The sequence below is a fragment of the Carcharodon carcharias genome, chromosome 16 (genome assembly GCF_017639515.1).
Source record: "Carcharodon carcharias isolate sCarCar2 chromosome 16, sCarCar2.pri, whole genome shotgun sequence".
Taxonomy (NCBI): domain Eukaryota; kingdom Metazoa; phylum Chordata; class Chondrichthyes; order Lamniformes; family Lamnidae; genus Carcharodon; species Carcharodon carcharias.
Window position 1 is genome coordinate 79,364,408 of NC_054482.1, and position 16,396 is coordinate 79,380,803.

At 40.5% G+C, this 16,396-nt stretch overlaps 1 protein-coding gene and 1 long non-coding RNA gene across 5 annotated transcripts in view; one reads left to right on the forward strand and one right to left on the reverse strand.

Moving 5' to 3' along the window:
- gpbp1l1 (GC-rich promoter binding protein 1-like 1) overlaps positions 1-6,337 on the forward strand; it is an 80,111-nt gene extending 73,774 nt beyond the window's left edge. For all 4 annotated transcript variants that reach the window (XM_041208539.1, XM_041208542.1, XM_041208541.1 and 1 more), the window contains exon 12: positions 5,489-6,337. In XM_041208539.1, coding sequence (XP_041064473.1) covers positions 5,489-5,644 — 156 coding nt within the window. In that variant the 3' untranslated portion in view covers positions 5,645-6,337. The remainder of the gene's footprint in view (positions 1-5,488) is intronic.
- A 1,141-nt stretch (positions 6,338-7,478) lies between these two features.
- On the reverse strand, positions 7,479-16,070 carry LOC121289384. The gene is made up of 3 exons (XR_005945554.1): positions 16,060-16,070; positions 12,997-13,001; positions 7,479-7,764 (listed from the first exon to the last, which is right to left on the reverse strand). It is a non-coding gene; the product is annotated as an uncharacterized LOC121289384 (long non-coding RNA).
- Positions 16,071-16,396: the final 326 nt, after the last annotated feature.

Sequence of the window (16,396 nt, forward strand, 5' to 3'; positions counted from 1 at the left end):
GGCAACCCCTCCAGGATTAGCGCATAGTGGCAGCAGTGTGTACCATCTACAAGATGCACTGTAGCAACTTGTCAAGGCTTCTTCAACAGCATCTTACAAACCTGTGACCTCTACCTCCTAGAAGAACAAGGGCAGCAAACGCATGGGAACACCACCTCCTGCAAGTTCCCTTCCAAGTCACACACCATCCTGACTTGAAACTGTTCCACTTTTGCTGGTTCAAAACCTTGGAACTCCCTCTCCAATAGCACTGTGTATGTGTCTTCATCACACAGGCTGCAGTGGTTCAAGAAGGTGGCACTCCACATTTTTGAGGGCACTTAGGGATTGACAATAAATGTTGGCCTTGCCAGTGACGCTTATAACCCAATAATGAGTAAGTTTGATAACATCAGAGTACCACCAGCTGATTTAATTTGTTCTGATATGTAGCTGAAAGAAAATGGAAAGAGTGAGGGTAGGAGCAGAACTAGTATTTGGAATTGAACACATTTGCTTATGTCTTTTTGAATAACTGCTATCTTGAATAAGAACTATTTTAAAGAGTGCAATTGCTGTAATGGGTTTGTTTCAATGTTGCAGTGTATAAACTGAAAACATACACAGCTGATTTCCTCAAGGAGATGCATATTTTCTTGGACTTGTAGGAAGTCTATATTCCGTCCTTTCCTGAAAACTTTTGCCTCGTTTTAAAAATTCAATTGTTGGGAATTCAGTTTTTGGCAGATGCAAAAAATAAGTAGGTTTTTGCAACTTTTAGGGGGGCCAGCTTTAATTTCAAGCCCAAACATATTCTGAATTGGTGTTTGTAGCATGTAAAAATACCCTTAATTTTAGTTTTTTCTCCAATCTGCTTATTTTCAATTGCAAATATGTATGTTACAAGGAGTCAAAACTAAAAATTTAAACTGGAGCAGTGATTTTCTAAAATTTACTTTCTTCAGAGACTAGGTAGGATATGAAGTTATCCCATTTCTCCAGGTGAAGTGAATTATGCAAACCAAAATTATACTGATTAACTTGGTTCAATAATCTCGAAAGTGTTATGACGTGTTTGGTTGAGTCATCGTTCCAAGGAGTACAATTTTTTTCTGGCATTATTTTAAGACCGAGCGTACAAATGCGATTAGCTTAATTTTGTTGATTGCTATCCATAAGGATCCAAGGATCAGACTATTACATCACATTTCCTCTCTATGGTGTGTTGACAGACTCATAATTAAACTTTATTTTCATTTAGCATCCGCTAATATAGCTGAATCCTGTTGTTCTGGAGGAACCAATCACCTGGTGATTAACGCACTCGATGGTGTTTTTATACATTGACACTTTGCCAGTGTTCACCCATACGATACCCACTCAAAGCCCTTTGCATGTGTCAGTGGCAGTTACTTTTAGCCAGGAAAGAATTGTCCGTTCTTGGAATAGCTTATTTGCAGTTACATTGCAAGACCTTGGTTTTGCCCTGATCATGGTTCTGTGTTCAAGCGGGAGGGTAGGGGTGGCTTGTGGTTTGTTTCTTAGTTTAGAACAAGCTGAAGTGAAAGAAACATATCTTTCAAGAAGGATTCAGTTGAAATCTGGTGTGTTGGCTAAATAATTTAAATGCCTTGTTAACTGAAAGACTATTAACATTGAGTTGGACTTCTGGTATAGCCAAGCTGAAGAAAGAGAGAGTGAAAGAGTTTTAGATGCAAGATTTCAGAGTTAAAGAATATTATAACTGGGAGAGTTCTGACCTGAGTTGGCTGCACTAGAGACGTCTGTCTTCAATGGGGAGTTTGCAATCATAGGACGGTTGGAGGAGATTTGAAAGGACAATCTTATGAGAAGTAAAAATAAGGCCCAAGGAATCTCAGCAAGGTATACGAATCTTGAAATAGTACTGAGCCAAGTGTTTAATCTTTCAATTTTTGCTAATTATCTGACTTGAGTTATTGATGGTATAAGTCCAACTGGTGTGGAAGGAAATGTAATTTAACGAGTTTGGTTTAGATTAGAAGTAACTGAGTTAATTATACTTTTGATATCTTTAATGTAACTGACTATTTCGGGTCTTGTGTATATTAGTGTTCATGTTCTCTGATTATTGTGCAGTAAAGTTCTTTTGATTTAAACTGTGAACCTTGTGGCTTCATTCTTTTTGTAACTACCTCGGTTTTCAGATTCTTTAAAAAATGAACACTTCTCTGGTCTCTACTGAGATCACAACAATTTCAAAACTTAACCCCTGGTTTAAACAAAAGATTCTCATATACACCTTTGTTCTTGATAATTTTATGAATTCTAGTTCATAAATAGTGTTTGGATTCTTGGAGCAATGTCAATAATTTTTTCCCAACTTTATCTTGCCAAAGCACACTTACTTTCGAATTTTGAATGCCTCTATCCGGTCTATTCACCTTCTCTGTCAAACCTGTCAAAAGAGTTCCAAGTTTCTCTAGATTCACAGCCAATTAATCATCGTGGTGAATGTCTTCCGTACTTTCTCTAGTGCCATGATATTTTTCATAAAGTAGGGCACCCAAAACTAGATGTACTAATTTGATTGCAGTCGAGCCAATGATTGTTAGTAGGTTTAGCATGAAATCTTTGCTTTGGTACACAATGGCCCCCATTTATAAAATTTAGTACGTCAATTTTTTTTTGTATATATAAGTTTTACCAACTTGTTCTCTCACTTTGAAATATTTGTTTACCTGAAATCCCTAATTGTGTCTTTGCACTTGGTTTTAAAATTCCAGCGCTCTTAACAGTGACCCCACGGGGATTCTTTTTAAATCTTTCCAATTTGCAGTAATACATTACCCACTATTCTTTTTCAGCCATTGGCCATCTTCCTGTCTATCCATTGTCACATTGTTAGTGAGGTGGTAGCTCAGTGCATGGGATGTGCTGAATATGCCAGCCAGGACTTCCTAGAGATTTCTCAACACCATAGCTTGCACCTCCACTGATTGAAAGAAATCTCCAGGGGGCACCATCTGTTTTTGCTGAATAGTTTGCAACCTCCTTCCAATGCTACAGCAGTAGACACAGAACATCAGACTTCTTTCATGCCCTTTAATTTGGGGGCACCTTCCACTAAAGGGCTGAAATCCCACACTGAAGGGCTGTACCTTTTGCTTATTACAAATTTGGCTTCCCTCTAGCCTCAGGTCCACTTTGCATGAAACCCACAAAACTGCATTCTGGTCCCCAAGATGAAGATGATGTGGCACCTTTTTAAAAAGTCACAGGCTTCAATGCCACCTTTCAGATTGAACATTCTTTTAAAATTCCATTCATTGCCCATCCCCTAATTGCCCTTGTACCCTAAGGGCACTTTTAAGAGTCAGCCACATTGTTGTGGGTCTGGAGTTAAGTGTAGGCCAGACTAGGTAAGGACGGCAGATTTCCTTCCCTAAAGGGAGGGCATCAGTGAACCAGATGCGTTTTCTATTGGCAATGGTTTCATGGTCATCATCAGACTTTTTAATTCTAGATTTTTATTGAATTCAAATTGTACCATCTGCCATGGTGGGATTCGAACCCAGGTCCCCAGAGCATTACCCTGACTCTCTGGATTACTGTTCCAGTGACAATACCACTATGCCACCACCACCCCCTCTCTTTGGCTTTAGTATTATTTAACACTTGTATGGTCCTTGAGAGGATTCACTCTTTGGATAAGAATAAAAAAACTGAGATAGATATATGGTTAAAGCCAAATTGTGCCTTGGCTCAATGTAGATCAAAAACGTTTTATTTAAAGGGACATTATCATTTTGAAAAAGTGTTGGCAAATTTTTTCACTAAGTACTCAGCATAGTAATGCGTGAGAATTCACGGAAATTTATGTTGCTTTCATATGACGTGGTTTTGATACTGGCATTGTAAAATAGTGGGCAATATCAGTTTAAATCACAAATAAGAACAGAAAATGCTAGAAAAACTCAGGCCTGGCAGCATTTGTGGAGCAAGAAACAGGGCTAATGTTTTCAGTCTAATATGACCCTTCAGCAGAGTTAAATCACCTTTAGTTGTCATGTTAGGAAGATCAGTCAATTCGGGCTGAATTGTCTCTTGTTGTATTTTAAATGTAATTTATTCTGAAATAAACAAACCAAGAAAAAATAGGCAAAATATTGAATCAGCTGCTTGCCTTTACCCATCACATCCTATTGCAAATAGGATGATTTAGATAAGTACGATGTTTCTTATTCTAAAGGCCTATTTTAAATCTCTGTCTGCCATATATGTTTTCAAACCAAAGTTTGGTTTTGTTTCCATGACTTTACTCCCTGTCAAGTCACCCCAACTGCCCATCTGGTTCAATTCCCGTTCCCTTGCCCTCAAGTATGAAGACCACAAATGTGAACATGACTGGCATTTAACTGCCCACAGTCATGTCATGAAGCTATTAATGTACATAATATTATTGGAAAATATTTTTCTTTTAGAATAGAAGTTTAGTCTGTGGGTGTGTCTTAATTGGATTAAAGCCAGCTGGTCTGGGTGCTTTGATGTAAACTAGTTTTGAGATGTAAGAGAGGTAGGGTGCATTTGCATTTTTTTAATAGCGCACTCAAGAAGTGGGATGAATTCTGGCACCTAGTGAGTAGAGACCAAGCAATATGTTTATATTACTAATAAAATTGGTACTATGAAAGGGGTTTTATTGTTAGAAGAGGCTGGTGATACAATGAGAATTTACATTCAATGGGCTGTGCTAAATGGGCTTGTGTGTGTAGAGCAGAGGCAATGTGACATTAAAAGCACCTGTAAGCCTCCAAAAGTCTTTGCAGGAACCAAAGCGAAAAGAACCTCATTTTGAATTCATAAGGTGAAAATGCTTTGCCTGGTGTCTGGTTAAATCTATGGGTTGTTGTTGTCTTAATGGAGATTAGTTTAGTTAATTTGAAGCCATGTGTATATATTTAACTTGTGTAAATTAATAAAATGTTTAATTTAGCTTAATATAAAACCTCTTGAGAACTAGTGGTATGATTCCTGAATTTAGAGTTGCATCTCAAACATAACACTTAAAATTATAGGTTATGACAGTTGTTTAAAGTTTCCCTCTGGGATTTTTAAATAACTCAGCTTTACCAACTGCATCAGCCATAACAAGCCATATCTGACTGTGTGACCTTGAGCAGTGTTACAGTGGCTGCGCAGTTATAGTCCAGAACTATCAGAGCATAACATTTATGCCAAACTCTTCTCAGACACATTGCCTCCTTTGACCTCGTCCATTGCTCCCCCTATTCTTTACCTCAGGCCCAATTATATAGACCTTATGCTTTCTTTTCCATCTTGAGGATTGAGGCTGTCATCTTAATTTGACTGAACTCCTTTTTAAACAATTGCTGTAAGTTTCATGGGGTAAGTGGTCCAATAGTATCACACTGATTAATTTTGATTCACTTTTAAATGTTTCAAATGTGATTGTCTGCTATGGAGCAACACTGACTAATGCAGAATCATGTCTCTCATTTTTTTATAGCTCAAGAAAAATGGCTTTAGGAAAAATGGTTTTCAGTTGAAGAACCGATGTACAGCTTTACATTTCGCCCATTGGAGAGGCATTTTCAGTACAGGGCTGCATGAAGATTCAGATTCTGAAACTAGCAGTAGTACCAATTCTGATGATGATGCGTAAACTTGGTATAAGTGGAATTCACATTATATGTTTTCTTATAGCTGGAGGACTAAACTTACTAAAGCTCTTTTGGCACAGAGTTATATTTTTCCATGCACAAGGGAGTTGATCATATCCCAAAGAAGAAAATTTGCTTGTTGAGCTTTTTTCTTTTTTCTTTGACCAGCTGGTCCTGTTGAACGCTTCGTAGAATGAAATATGAGTCAATAAAGAAGAAAAGGGGGCAAAGCACATTCTGAGTAATCATTTGCAAGGAAAGAAGTGGGTATTTTTTGAAAGCTTGAAAAAAAACATTTGCAGACAATTAGTAGGAATAGCAGTGTGATAGAACAAGCAGTGTAAGAGACAAATTCAAAATACTGATGATAGGTTGTCAAGAATAATGCTAACTACATATGTTTTTCAATGTCGTGATATTTTGGGAAGAAGAAAACAAGATTTGTCACCAGAGGTTTATCTCCATTTCTTTGGTACAGTTGTAAAATATTCACAATAGGAGCTTTGAGTTCTTCAAACAGCCTTGATATTCAGGGTGGATTGTAAAATATAAATTTTGTGAAATTTCAAAGATTAAGATTATTTTGATAACGTTATTTACAAATTTAAAGTGGCTATCACATATGAATATCTGTATGAGGAAAACTACTGCATTAAAATAACTTGGAATAAATATTTTGCATCAGTTTGCCAAAATGGTTGGTGTTGTAATTCTTTTATTGAGCTCTCTGTTTTGAAAGATTGTTTTACATTTTTGAATAAAATATTTGTTTATAATAGAACCATTTACTGCAAGAGAAAAGCAATTAACAGCGTAAGCATATGCTGGTAAACATGCATAACATGAATGAACATTGAAGTGAAGTTCCAAGATAATTATTATAATATTCTAGTAGTCCAAAAACTATTATTGGTACTCGTATCCATTGAAATATTGCCTCATAGCTATAAATATTCAACATTGCTTATATGTAGTCTTAATTGCTTTATTGTTGGATATCTGTAATTTTATTTATTTGACTCTGAAATATGGGCAGTTTTGGCAAGCTGGTGGTCATTGCTCATCTTTAGTTGCTGGGAGAAGGTGATGATGGTCCCATTTTGAGAACCTCTGCAGTCCTTGTGATAATGGTTCCCCTTTAATAATGTGAGGTAGTGGTTTTTAGATCATTCACAGGATGTGGGTGTTGCTGGCTCAGCCAGCATTTGCTATTCACCCCTAATTGCCCTTGAGAAGATGGTGGTGAGCCGTTGCCTTGAATCACTGCAGCCCATGTGATGTAGGTAAAACAATATTGAAGGAATAGTGATTATAGTTCCTAAGTCAGACTTGGAGGGCAACTTGCAGGTGGTTGTGTTCCCATGCATCTACTGCCCTTATCCTTCTAGGTGGTAGAGGTCATGGGTTTGGAAGGTGCTGTGAAAGGAGGCTGATGGTGTATTGCATCTTGTGAATTATACCTACTGCATTAGTGAGGAAGGGGATCGATATTAGAGTCCAGTGGCTATGCTGCTGATAAGCGGTATTCTGTCCTGGATGGTGCTTTGCCATGTTATCGCATGTTCCCGTGTTCTGTTCATGACTACTGCCTGGAAATTGAAAATAGATTTTGTATGTAGAATTCTTCCGTTACGTTTTCAGCTTCTGTATGAACTAGGAGTAAGGCCACAATCCACTGTCTCTTTCATGATATCATTGATATGGGATTCTGAGTTTTATACATAAAGAAATTGAATAGAAAAATAAGTACAGCAAATTAAAATTTAATAGATTACCTTCAAAAATAATTTGATACCTCACAGCACCCCTTTAAAGAGAACTCGCATCTCATTAGGAGAGTTTTCACATTTTATTTTGCAACTACTGTACATGAAGGCACAGTACCACAACAGACCAATGTACAAGATCTTCTCATGACCAGCATCTGAAGTGCCTCTAAATTATTGGTCTTAGAAAAAGAACAGAAGTGCAGAGTCCATTTGCCATGTAAGATTCAACAAAGACTGATCAGTACTGCATCTTCAGCAGTTGTTCACCTGGACCTCTGCCTCATCTTTCGTCTTTTACGGTTCAGCCTGCGCATACGCTTCTTCCGCCACTTAGCTCTCATGTCAACAAGGATCTAGGTGGACTCAATTATTGCATCAATCATTGGAAGAAAGTGAACAGGCAGCAATTGCAGAACTCTTTTGAATGCTTTTACTTTTCAAAGTGCTGGAAGAAAAACTAATTTGTAATTCTAAACCGAAGTGCAAAAAGCAATACGTGACTTCCTTTGATATGTCTTTTTGCTGCGTCTGTTAATGTGGTTTTTAAAAAAATTGCACGTGATTTAACAAGGTGAAAGGTAACAACAGTCATTTTTTGTAAAGATTAACTTGTCATATCAAAGTGCCCCACCCTCCTACAGTTTCCTAGCAACAATCAAAGCAATCATTCAAACCAAACAACTGACTGCTTCAAAAAATGCAAACCACCTAAATGGAGATAAATTAGAAGAAATATAAAACACGGGATGCGTTAGAGTACTTGAGTAACAGGTTTGTTGAGGATAAAATTGGAATTGATCCTTGTGTTGAAGCATGATTGTTGTGTATGAGTTTTATACAATGTAATGGTTGTTAAGGAATTTGAATGTTGACGTTGTCAAGTTGATATCTGAAGACATAATTTAAAGTAACACCTTGTTAGACTTCATTGTAGAAACGGTGAATGAAATGTTCATTTTTTTGTTGCTAAACATGTTGAATTTACTTCAGTTATGTATTTTGGTTTATTTATCTGTTGTGGAAAAGAGAACATGCATAGGAAATATAAATCTCAAACTGCTTCAAGAAATTGAAAAGTCTGGAGATCAAAAAGAACAGCAGTGTTTAAAAAGTAGATGTAGATATTAAATAGAAGATAAGTTCTTGAGAATGCTTATGGTAATATGCCATATTAATTGTTGTGAAAGTTAAAAACTTATCTGATCATGGCAGGTTTGAGAGTTTGAATTATTCCAAGCCTTTGTTTAAACTAAACGACTATGGATTACTTCGTTGACTTCAGAAGTATGGATTTTGGAAATTTCCATTGTCACAATTGTAACATGAACTTCAGATCTCTAGCGTTATTAGAAAAACACAAGGACAAGTTCTGCATTGGTAGTTATGTTGGAGATCCTTCCTTGTTAAATCCAGAGCTGAGAGACTGTCTGCCTAAAAATGCTGGAAATGGAATTAACAGGTGGAGAATAAATGAGTCAAACGAAGCAAGTGCTCCAGATCATGTGGTAAGGACAATATATGTCTATATATTTATGCTACATATCAAGGGTTTTCATTGATGGTTTACGCAAGCTGGTTTACAAATTTTACACTCCTGTTTTCAAATGATTTTGGAATTTTGTGCATCCTCCAAACCTTGCCTGTGAGCTGCTGGTTCTCAATTTCTCCTTGCACATTGTGACTTCCTGCACACTATCTAGCGTACGTCTGCTGTCTTACAGATCTGTCAATTACCTTCTGCTTGCTAATCTGTTTTACAAAGCACTGTACTGTGAGCAGAGTGTTCCGTAACTACAGATGGAGCTCCTGGTAACAGGCAACGATTATAAGTTATATAAAATGAGGAAGGGCATTGGTTCCATCTTCATTGAGTCATGCAGAAAGAAAAACCTAAATTGACCACTGATGGGGAGGCTTTTGCATAGTGGTCATGTTATTGGGCTGGTAATCCAGAGGCCCATGCTAATGCTCTCTGGACACAAGTTTAAATACAACCATGGTAGCTGGTAGAATTTGAATTCAATTAATAAATCTAGCATTAAAAGCTAGTCGCAGTAATGGTGGCCATGAAACTATTGTCTTAAAAATCCATCTAATTTACTGCCACTTAGGGAAGGAAATCTGCCATCCTTACCTGGTTTGGCCTACATGTGACCCAAGACCCACAGCAATGTCGTTCACTCTTAAATGGCCTCTGAATTGGCCTAGCAAGCCATTCAGTTAAATTTAACTGCTACAAAATTTTAAAAGGTATGAAACCGGATGCACCAGACAGCATCAACTTGGGCACAGGAAACCACAAAGTAAAAGCCCTGTCATCCCACAAAGCTCTCCTTGCTAATATCAAGGTTTGTGCCAACATTGGGAGAGCTGTCCTACAGACTAGTCCAGCAACAGTCTTACAATCATACCTTACAGACAATGTTCTGAGACACCACCAACCCCATCCCTGGGTATGTCCTCCAGACCCACTGGGGTGGCAGTAGAGTGGTATGAAGTTGGGATGGAGTAGCCTGGGTGTTCACAACATTGGATGCCCTGGGCCCCAAGAATTGTCAAGGCATCACGTCAAACATGGACAAGGAAACCACTTGCTGATTATCACTTACTACCTGCTCTCCACTGATGAATCAGTACTCTTCCATATTGAAGACCAATTGGAAGAAGCACTGAGGGTGGCAAGTGTACAGAATGTACTCTTGGGGGACTTCAATGTCCATTACCAAAAATAGCTGGGTAGCACCATTACTGACCAAGCTGGCTGAGTGGACATAGCTACTAGACTGGGTCTGCAGCACGTGGTGAGTGAACCAACAAGAGGGAAAAACTTACTTGACCTCATCCTCATCAATTGACCTGTTGCAGATACATCTGTCCATGACAGTATTGATAGGAGTGGAATCGGCTTGTGTGGAGACGAAGTTCCATCTTCACATTAAAGATACCTTCCATTGTGTTGTATGGCACTACCACTATGCTAAATAGGATAGATTTCGAACAGACACAGCAACTGGGCAGCCATGAGGTGCTGCGAGCCACTGGCAGGAGCATAATTGTAATGGACCACAATTCCCAACCTCATGACCTGGCATATCTCCCACTCTATCATTATGATCAACCCTGGTTCAATGAAGAGTACAGGAGGACATGCCAGGATCAGCATCAGGCATACCTAAAAATGAGGTGCCAATCTGGTGAAGCTACAACACAGGACTACTTGCAAATAGCTGAAGCAGCATGTGATTGAGCTAAGCAATTTCACACCAACAAATCAGATCTAAGCACTGTGCTCCTACCACATCCAGGTGTGAATGGTGGTGGACAATTAAACAACTAACAAGAAGGAGGTACCACAAATATCCCCATTCTCAATGATAGGGGAGCCCAGCACATTAGTGCAAAAGCTAAAGCATTTGCAACTGTCATCAGCTAGAAGTGCTGAGTGGGTGATCCTTGTCCTCTTCCTGAGTCCTCAGCATACCAGGTGCCAGTCTTAAGCCAATTCAATTCACTCCACGTGATGTCAAGAAGGCACTGGATACTGCAAAAGCTATGGGCCCTGACAGCAGCCCGACAATAGTACTGAAGGCTTGTGCTCCAGAACTAGCCATGCCCCTAGCCAAGCTGAATCAATTTGGCTACAACACTGGCATCTACCCAGCAATGTGGAAAGTTGCCCAGGTATGAACTGTCCACAAAAAGCAGGACAATTCCAACCTGGTCAATTAAGCCCATCAGTCTACTCTTGATCATCAGTAAGGGTAGTCGATAGTGTTATCAAGCAGTACTTAATCAGCCAAAACCTGCTCACCACTTGGTTTGGGTCCTACCAGGGCCACTCAGTTCCAAAGGTGAAGTGAGGGTGGCTGCCCTGACATCAAGGCAGCATTTGACTGAGTGTGGCAATGAGGAGCTGAGCAAAACTGAAGTCAGAGGAGAAAACTGCACTAGTTGGAGTCATATCCAGCACAAGAGAAGATAGTTGTGGTTGTTGGAGGTCAATCATCTCAGTCCCAGGACATCACTGCAATAATTCCTCAGGATACTGTCCTAGGCCCCACCATCTTCAGCTGCTTCATCAATGACCTTCCTTCCTCCATTAGGTCAGAGGTGGGGATGTTCGCTGATGATTAAGCAATGTTCATCATTCGTGACTCGTCAGATACTGAAGTAGTCCATGTCCAAATGCAATAAGACCTGGACAACATTCAGACTTGGGCTGATAAGTGGCAAGCAATATTGGCAGCATCCAGGTGTCAGGCAATGACCATCTCTGACATGAGAGCATCTAATCATATCCCCTTGACATTCAATGGCATTGCCTCAGGGTTATGATTCAACAGAATCTGAACTGAATCAGCCATATAAATACTGTGCCTACAAGATCAGGACAGAGGCTAGGGATTCTGCAATGAGGAACATAGGACTTAGGAACAGGCAAGGCCACTTGATAAGACCTTTGATGATATGATTGCGGCCTCAACTCCACTTTCCTGTCTGCCCCCCCATAACCCTTGACTTCCTTGTCGATCAAAAATTCAGCTGCAAATAAACTCGCCTCCTGACTCCCCAACACCTGTCCTCCATCTACAAGGCACAAGCCAGAAGTATGATTGAATACTCACTGCTTGCCTGGGTGCTTAAATCTGATCCGTTGGTGTGAAATTGCTTAGTTCTATCACATGCTGCTTCACCTGTTTGCAGCTTCACCAACACTCGAAGCTCAACGCCATCCAGGACAAAGTAACCCACTTGTTTGGCACACCATCCACCACCTTACATTCACTCTCCCTACCACTGACGTGCAGTGGCAACAGTGTGTACTGTCTACCAGATGCACTGCAACAATTTGCCAAGGCTCCTTCGACAGCACTTTCCAAGTTCACCGGCCCCTACCACCAAGAAGGACAAGGCCAGCAGATGCATGGAACACCACCACCTGCAAGTTCCCCGCTAAGCCCCACACCATCCTGACTTGGAACTATATCACCATTCCTTCACTGTTGCTGGGTCAAAACCCTGCAACCTCCTTCCTAACAGCACTGTGGGTGTACTTGCACCACATGGACTGCAGCAGTTCAAGAAGGTGGCTCGCCAACACCTTTTCAAGGGCAATTAGGGATGGGCAATAAATGCTGGCCAGCAATGCTCATATTTTATGAACTTGTATATTTAAAAAAAAATCTGCTAAGTATCCAAGCTTTGCAGGACATGGAACATTATAGGAATATTCAAACATGCTTTGAAATAATAAAATAATTAAAATTCTTATTTCCTGTAAGATACATCTTTGAATAGCAGTGGCTTGTGAAAAAAAATAAGCTGCGCAATACACAACACAACTCAGGGTTGTAGTGTTAAAGAATTGTGTGGTCTGTGAAACTATTTTGTTTCATAATCCAGTACTTAAAGACTCATATTCAATCTATATGTTTATATTCAGTAGATGTCTCTATGTTAAGTGTATTTTTTCTTGAAGACATTTTAAGAACTAAGCTTACGTTGCATTAATGCATTGTCGTTGTGTGCCGTGGATTAATGAAATTAGGTGCTCTTCCACATGGTGAGTTCATAATATCAATCACCTCAACTGAGATGCATCCGCAGAAGAATTATGTCAGGTCTTCGAGCCGTCAATATGACATTTCTGTTCAAGAAGCGAGAAAGTGCTGTAGTAGTAATGACAACGGACTAGTATTCCAGCAACCCAGGGTAATGCTCTGGGGCCCTGGGTTCAATTCTAACCATGACAGATGGTGAAATTTGAATTCAATAAATATCTGGAATTAAAAGTTTGATTACCACAAAACCATTTTCGATTGTTGTAAAAACCCATCTGGTCCTTTAGGGAAGGAAATCTGCCATCCTGACTTGGTCTGGCCTATATGTGACTCCAGATCTACAGCAATGTAGTTGACCCTTAAATGGCTTCTAAACAAGGGCAATTAGGGATGTGCAATAAATGCTGGCTGAGCCAGCAAAGCCCACATCTCATGAACAAATAAAAAAATGAGTTAAAATCCCACCATGGCAGTTGATGTAATTTAAATACAATAAATAAATTCAATTCGTTAATAAATCTGAAATTGACAAGTTAGTCTCAGTAATGGTGACCATGAAATGATCATTGATTGTCATAAAAACTCACCTGGCTCACCTATTGTCCTTTAGGGAAGCAAATCTGCTGCACTTACCTAGTCTGACAAGACTTGTGACTCCAAACTGGTAGTAATGTGGTTAACTCTTAAATGCTCTCTGAAATGGCCAAGAAACCATTATAGAAAAGTCGAAAAGAAATAAAACCAGATGGACCACTTGGCATTAACTTAGGCACCAGTAACGACAACAGTGCACCCAGCCCTATTGTTGCTTAGGAGTGTTCCTTACTAACATCTCGAGACTTGTTAAACTTAGGACAGCTGCCCCACAAATTAGTCAAGCAAGATAATAGTCACCGAATAATGCTTAACAGCCAATGCCCCAGACACCACCATCGCCATCCCATCCCATTGACAGGGCAGATGAATCAGAGGTAGTGGCAGAGTGGTATACAGTTGGGGGGGAATTGCCCTGGGAGTCCTCAACATCAACTCTGTACCCCATGAAGTCGCAAGACCAACAGGTCAAACATGAACAAGGTAACCGCCTGTTGGCTTACCACCTATTACCAACCCCCTCTTTCCACACCCTCCCCCCGCCCCTGCTGATTCAGTACTCCTCCATGTTGAACACCAATTGGAAGGTGCACTGAGGGTGGCAAGGGCACAGTATGAACCCTGGGGTGGGGCACTTCAATGGCCATCATCAAGAGTGGCTTGGTAACACCACTACTGACCAAACTGACCAAGTCCTGAAGGGCATATCTGCCAGATGGGTATTGTGACAGTTGGTGCGGGAACTAACGAGGGAAATATCTATTAGACCTGGTCCTCCCCAATCTACCTGCTGCAGATGCATCTGTCCATTTTGGTATGAGTAACCAAAGCACAGTCCTTGTGGAGACATGTCCCACATTAATACTGAAGATACTGTTCAGTGTGTTGTGTGGCACTATCAGTATGCCAAATGGGATAGATTCAGAACAGATTTAGCAATTGAAAACTGGACATCCATGAGGCACTGTGGACCATCAGCAGCAGAATTATATTCAACCACAATCTGAAACATGGCCTGGTATATCCCTCACTCTACCATTAGCATCAAGCCAAGGGATCAATCCTGACTCAATGAAGAGTGCAGGAGAGCGTGCCAGGAGAAGCACCAGGCATACCTAAAATTGAGGTGTTAACCGGGTGAAGTGACAACACAGGGCTAATTGCATGCCAAACAGTGAAAGTAGCACGCAAAAGACAGAGCTAAGCAAACCCACAGCCAACTGTTAGGCTCTGAGCTCTGCAGTCCTGCCACAACCAGTTTTGAATGATGGTGGATAATTAAATAACTAACAGGAGAAGGCGGCTCCACAAATATCTCCATCCTCAATGATGGGGAGGCTCTGCAAATCCGTGCAAAAGACAATGCTGAAGCACTTGCAACCATTTTCAGCTAGAAGTGCCTAGTGGATGATCCATCTTGGACTCCTCCTGAGGTCGCCAGCGTCACAGATGCCAGTCATCAACCAGTTTGATCCATTCCAAGTGATATTGAGAAATGGCTGAAGGCATTGGATGCTGTGCAGTCTCTGGGCCCTGCCAGCATCCCTGGTAGTCATACTGAAGAGTTGTGCACTAGAACTAGATGCACCCCTAGGCAGGCTGTTTGAGTACAGCTACACCACTGTCGTATACCTGAGCAATTTTCCACATATCATGTCCTGTCCACAAAAACAAATCCAATCTGGCCAATAACAGCCCCATCAGCCTCCTCTTGACCACCGGATTGGTGGAAAGTGTCGTTGACAGTGCTATATCATTCGGCACTAACAGCAATAACCTGGTCACTGACGCTCGGCTTGGTTCTGCCAGGACCACTTGACTCCTTACCTCACTACAGCCTTGATCCAAGCATGGGCAAAAGAGGTGAATTTGAGAGGTGAGGTGAGAGTGACTGCCCTTGACTTCAAGGCAGCATTTGACCAATGTGACATAAAGGAGCCCTAGCAAAATTGAAGTCAATGGGAATTGGAAGGAAAACTCCCCACTGGTTGGAACCATAGTTAGCACAAAGGGAAGATGGTTCTAGTTGCTGGAGGTCAATTATCTCAGTACCAGGACATCACTGCAGTAGTGACCATCTTCAGCTGCTTCATGAATGGTTTTCCTTCCTTCACAATGGGATGAAGGGATAGGCTTATGAAGAAAGGGTGGGCAGGTAGGGCCAGTATCCATTGGAATTTTGAAAAATGAGAGGTGATCCTATTGAAAAGTAAGATTCTGAGGGGACTTGATAGGGTGGATGCTGAGAAGATTTTTATCCTGATGGGAGAGATTAGAACTAGGAGACACAGTTTTAAAATAAGCTCTGTTCCATTTAAGACAAAGATGAGAACTTATTTCTCTCAGTGGGTTGTTAGTTGATCGAATTCTCTTCCCCAGAGAGCCATGGAGGAAGGGACATTGAATATTTTTAAGGCTGAGTTAGTGCGATTCTTGATTTACAAGGGAGCTAAGGGTTATAGGGAGTAGGCAGGAAAGTAGAGTTGAGGCCACAATCAGATCAGCCATGATCTTATCAAATGGTGGAGCAGGCTTGAGGTGCCAAATGACTTAATCCTGCTCACAATTCCTATGCTTGTATAAGGTCAGGAGTGAGGATGTTCACTGATGATTACACAATGTTCAGTACCATTTGCAACTCTCGGCTACTGAAGCAGACCATGTCCATATGCAGCAAGATGTGGACAACATTCTGGCTGAGAAGTGGAAAGTAACTTTGTGCCACGCAAGTTTCAGGCAATGACCATATCCAACAAGAGAGAAAATAACGATCACCTCTTCACATTCAATGGGATTACAATCACAGAATGCCTCACCAGCAACATCCTGG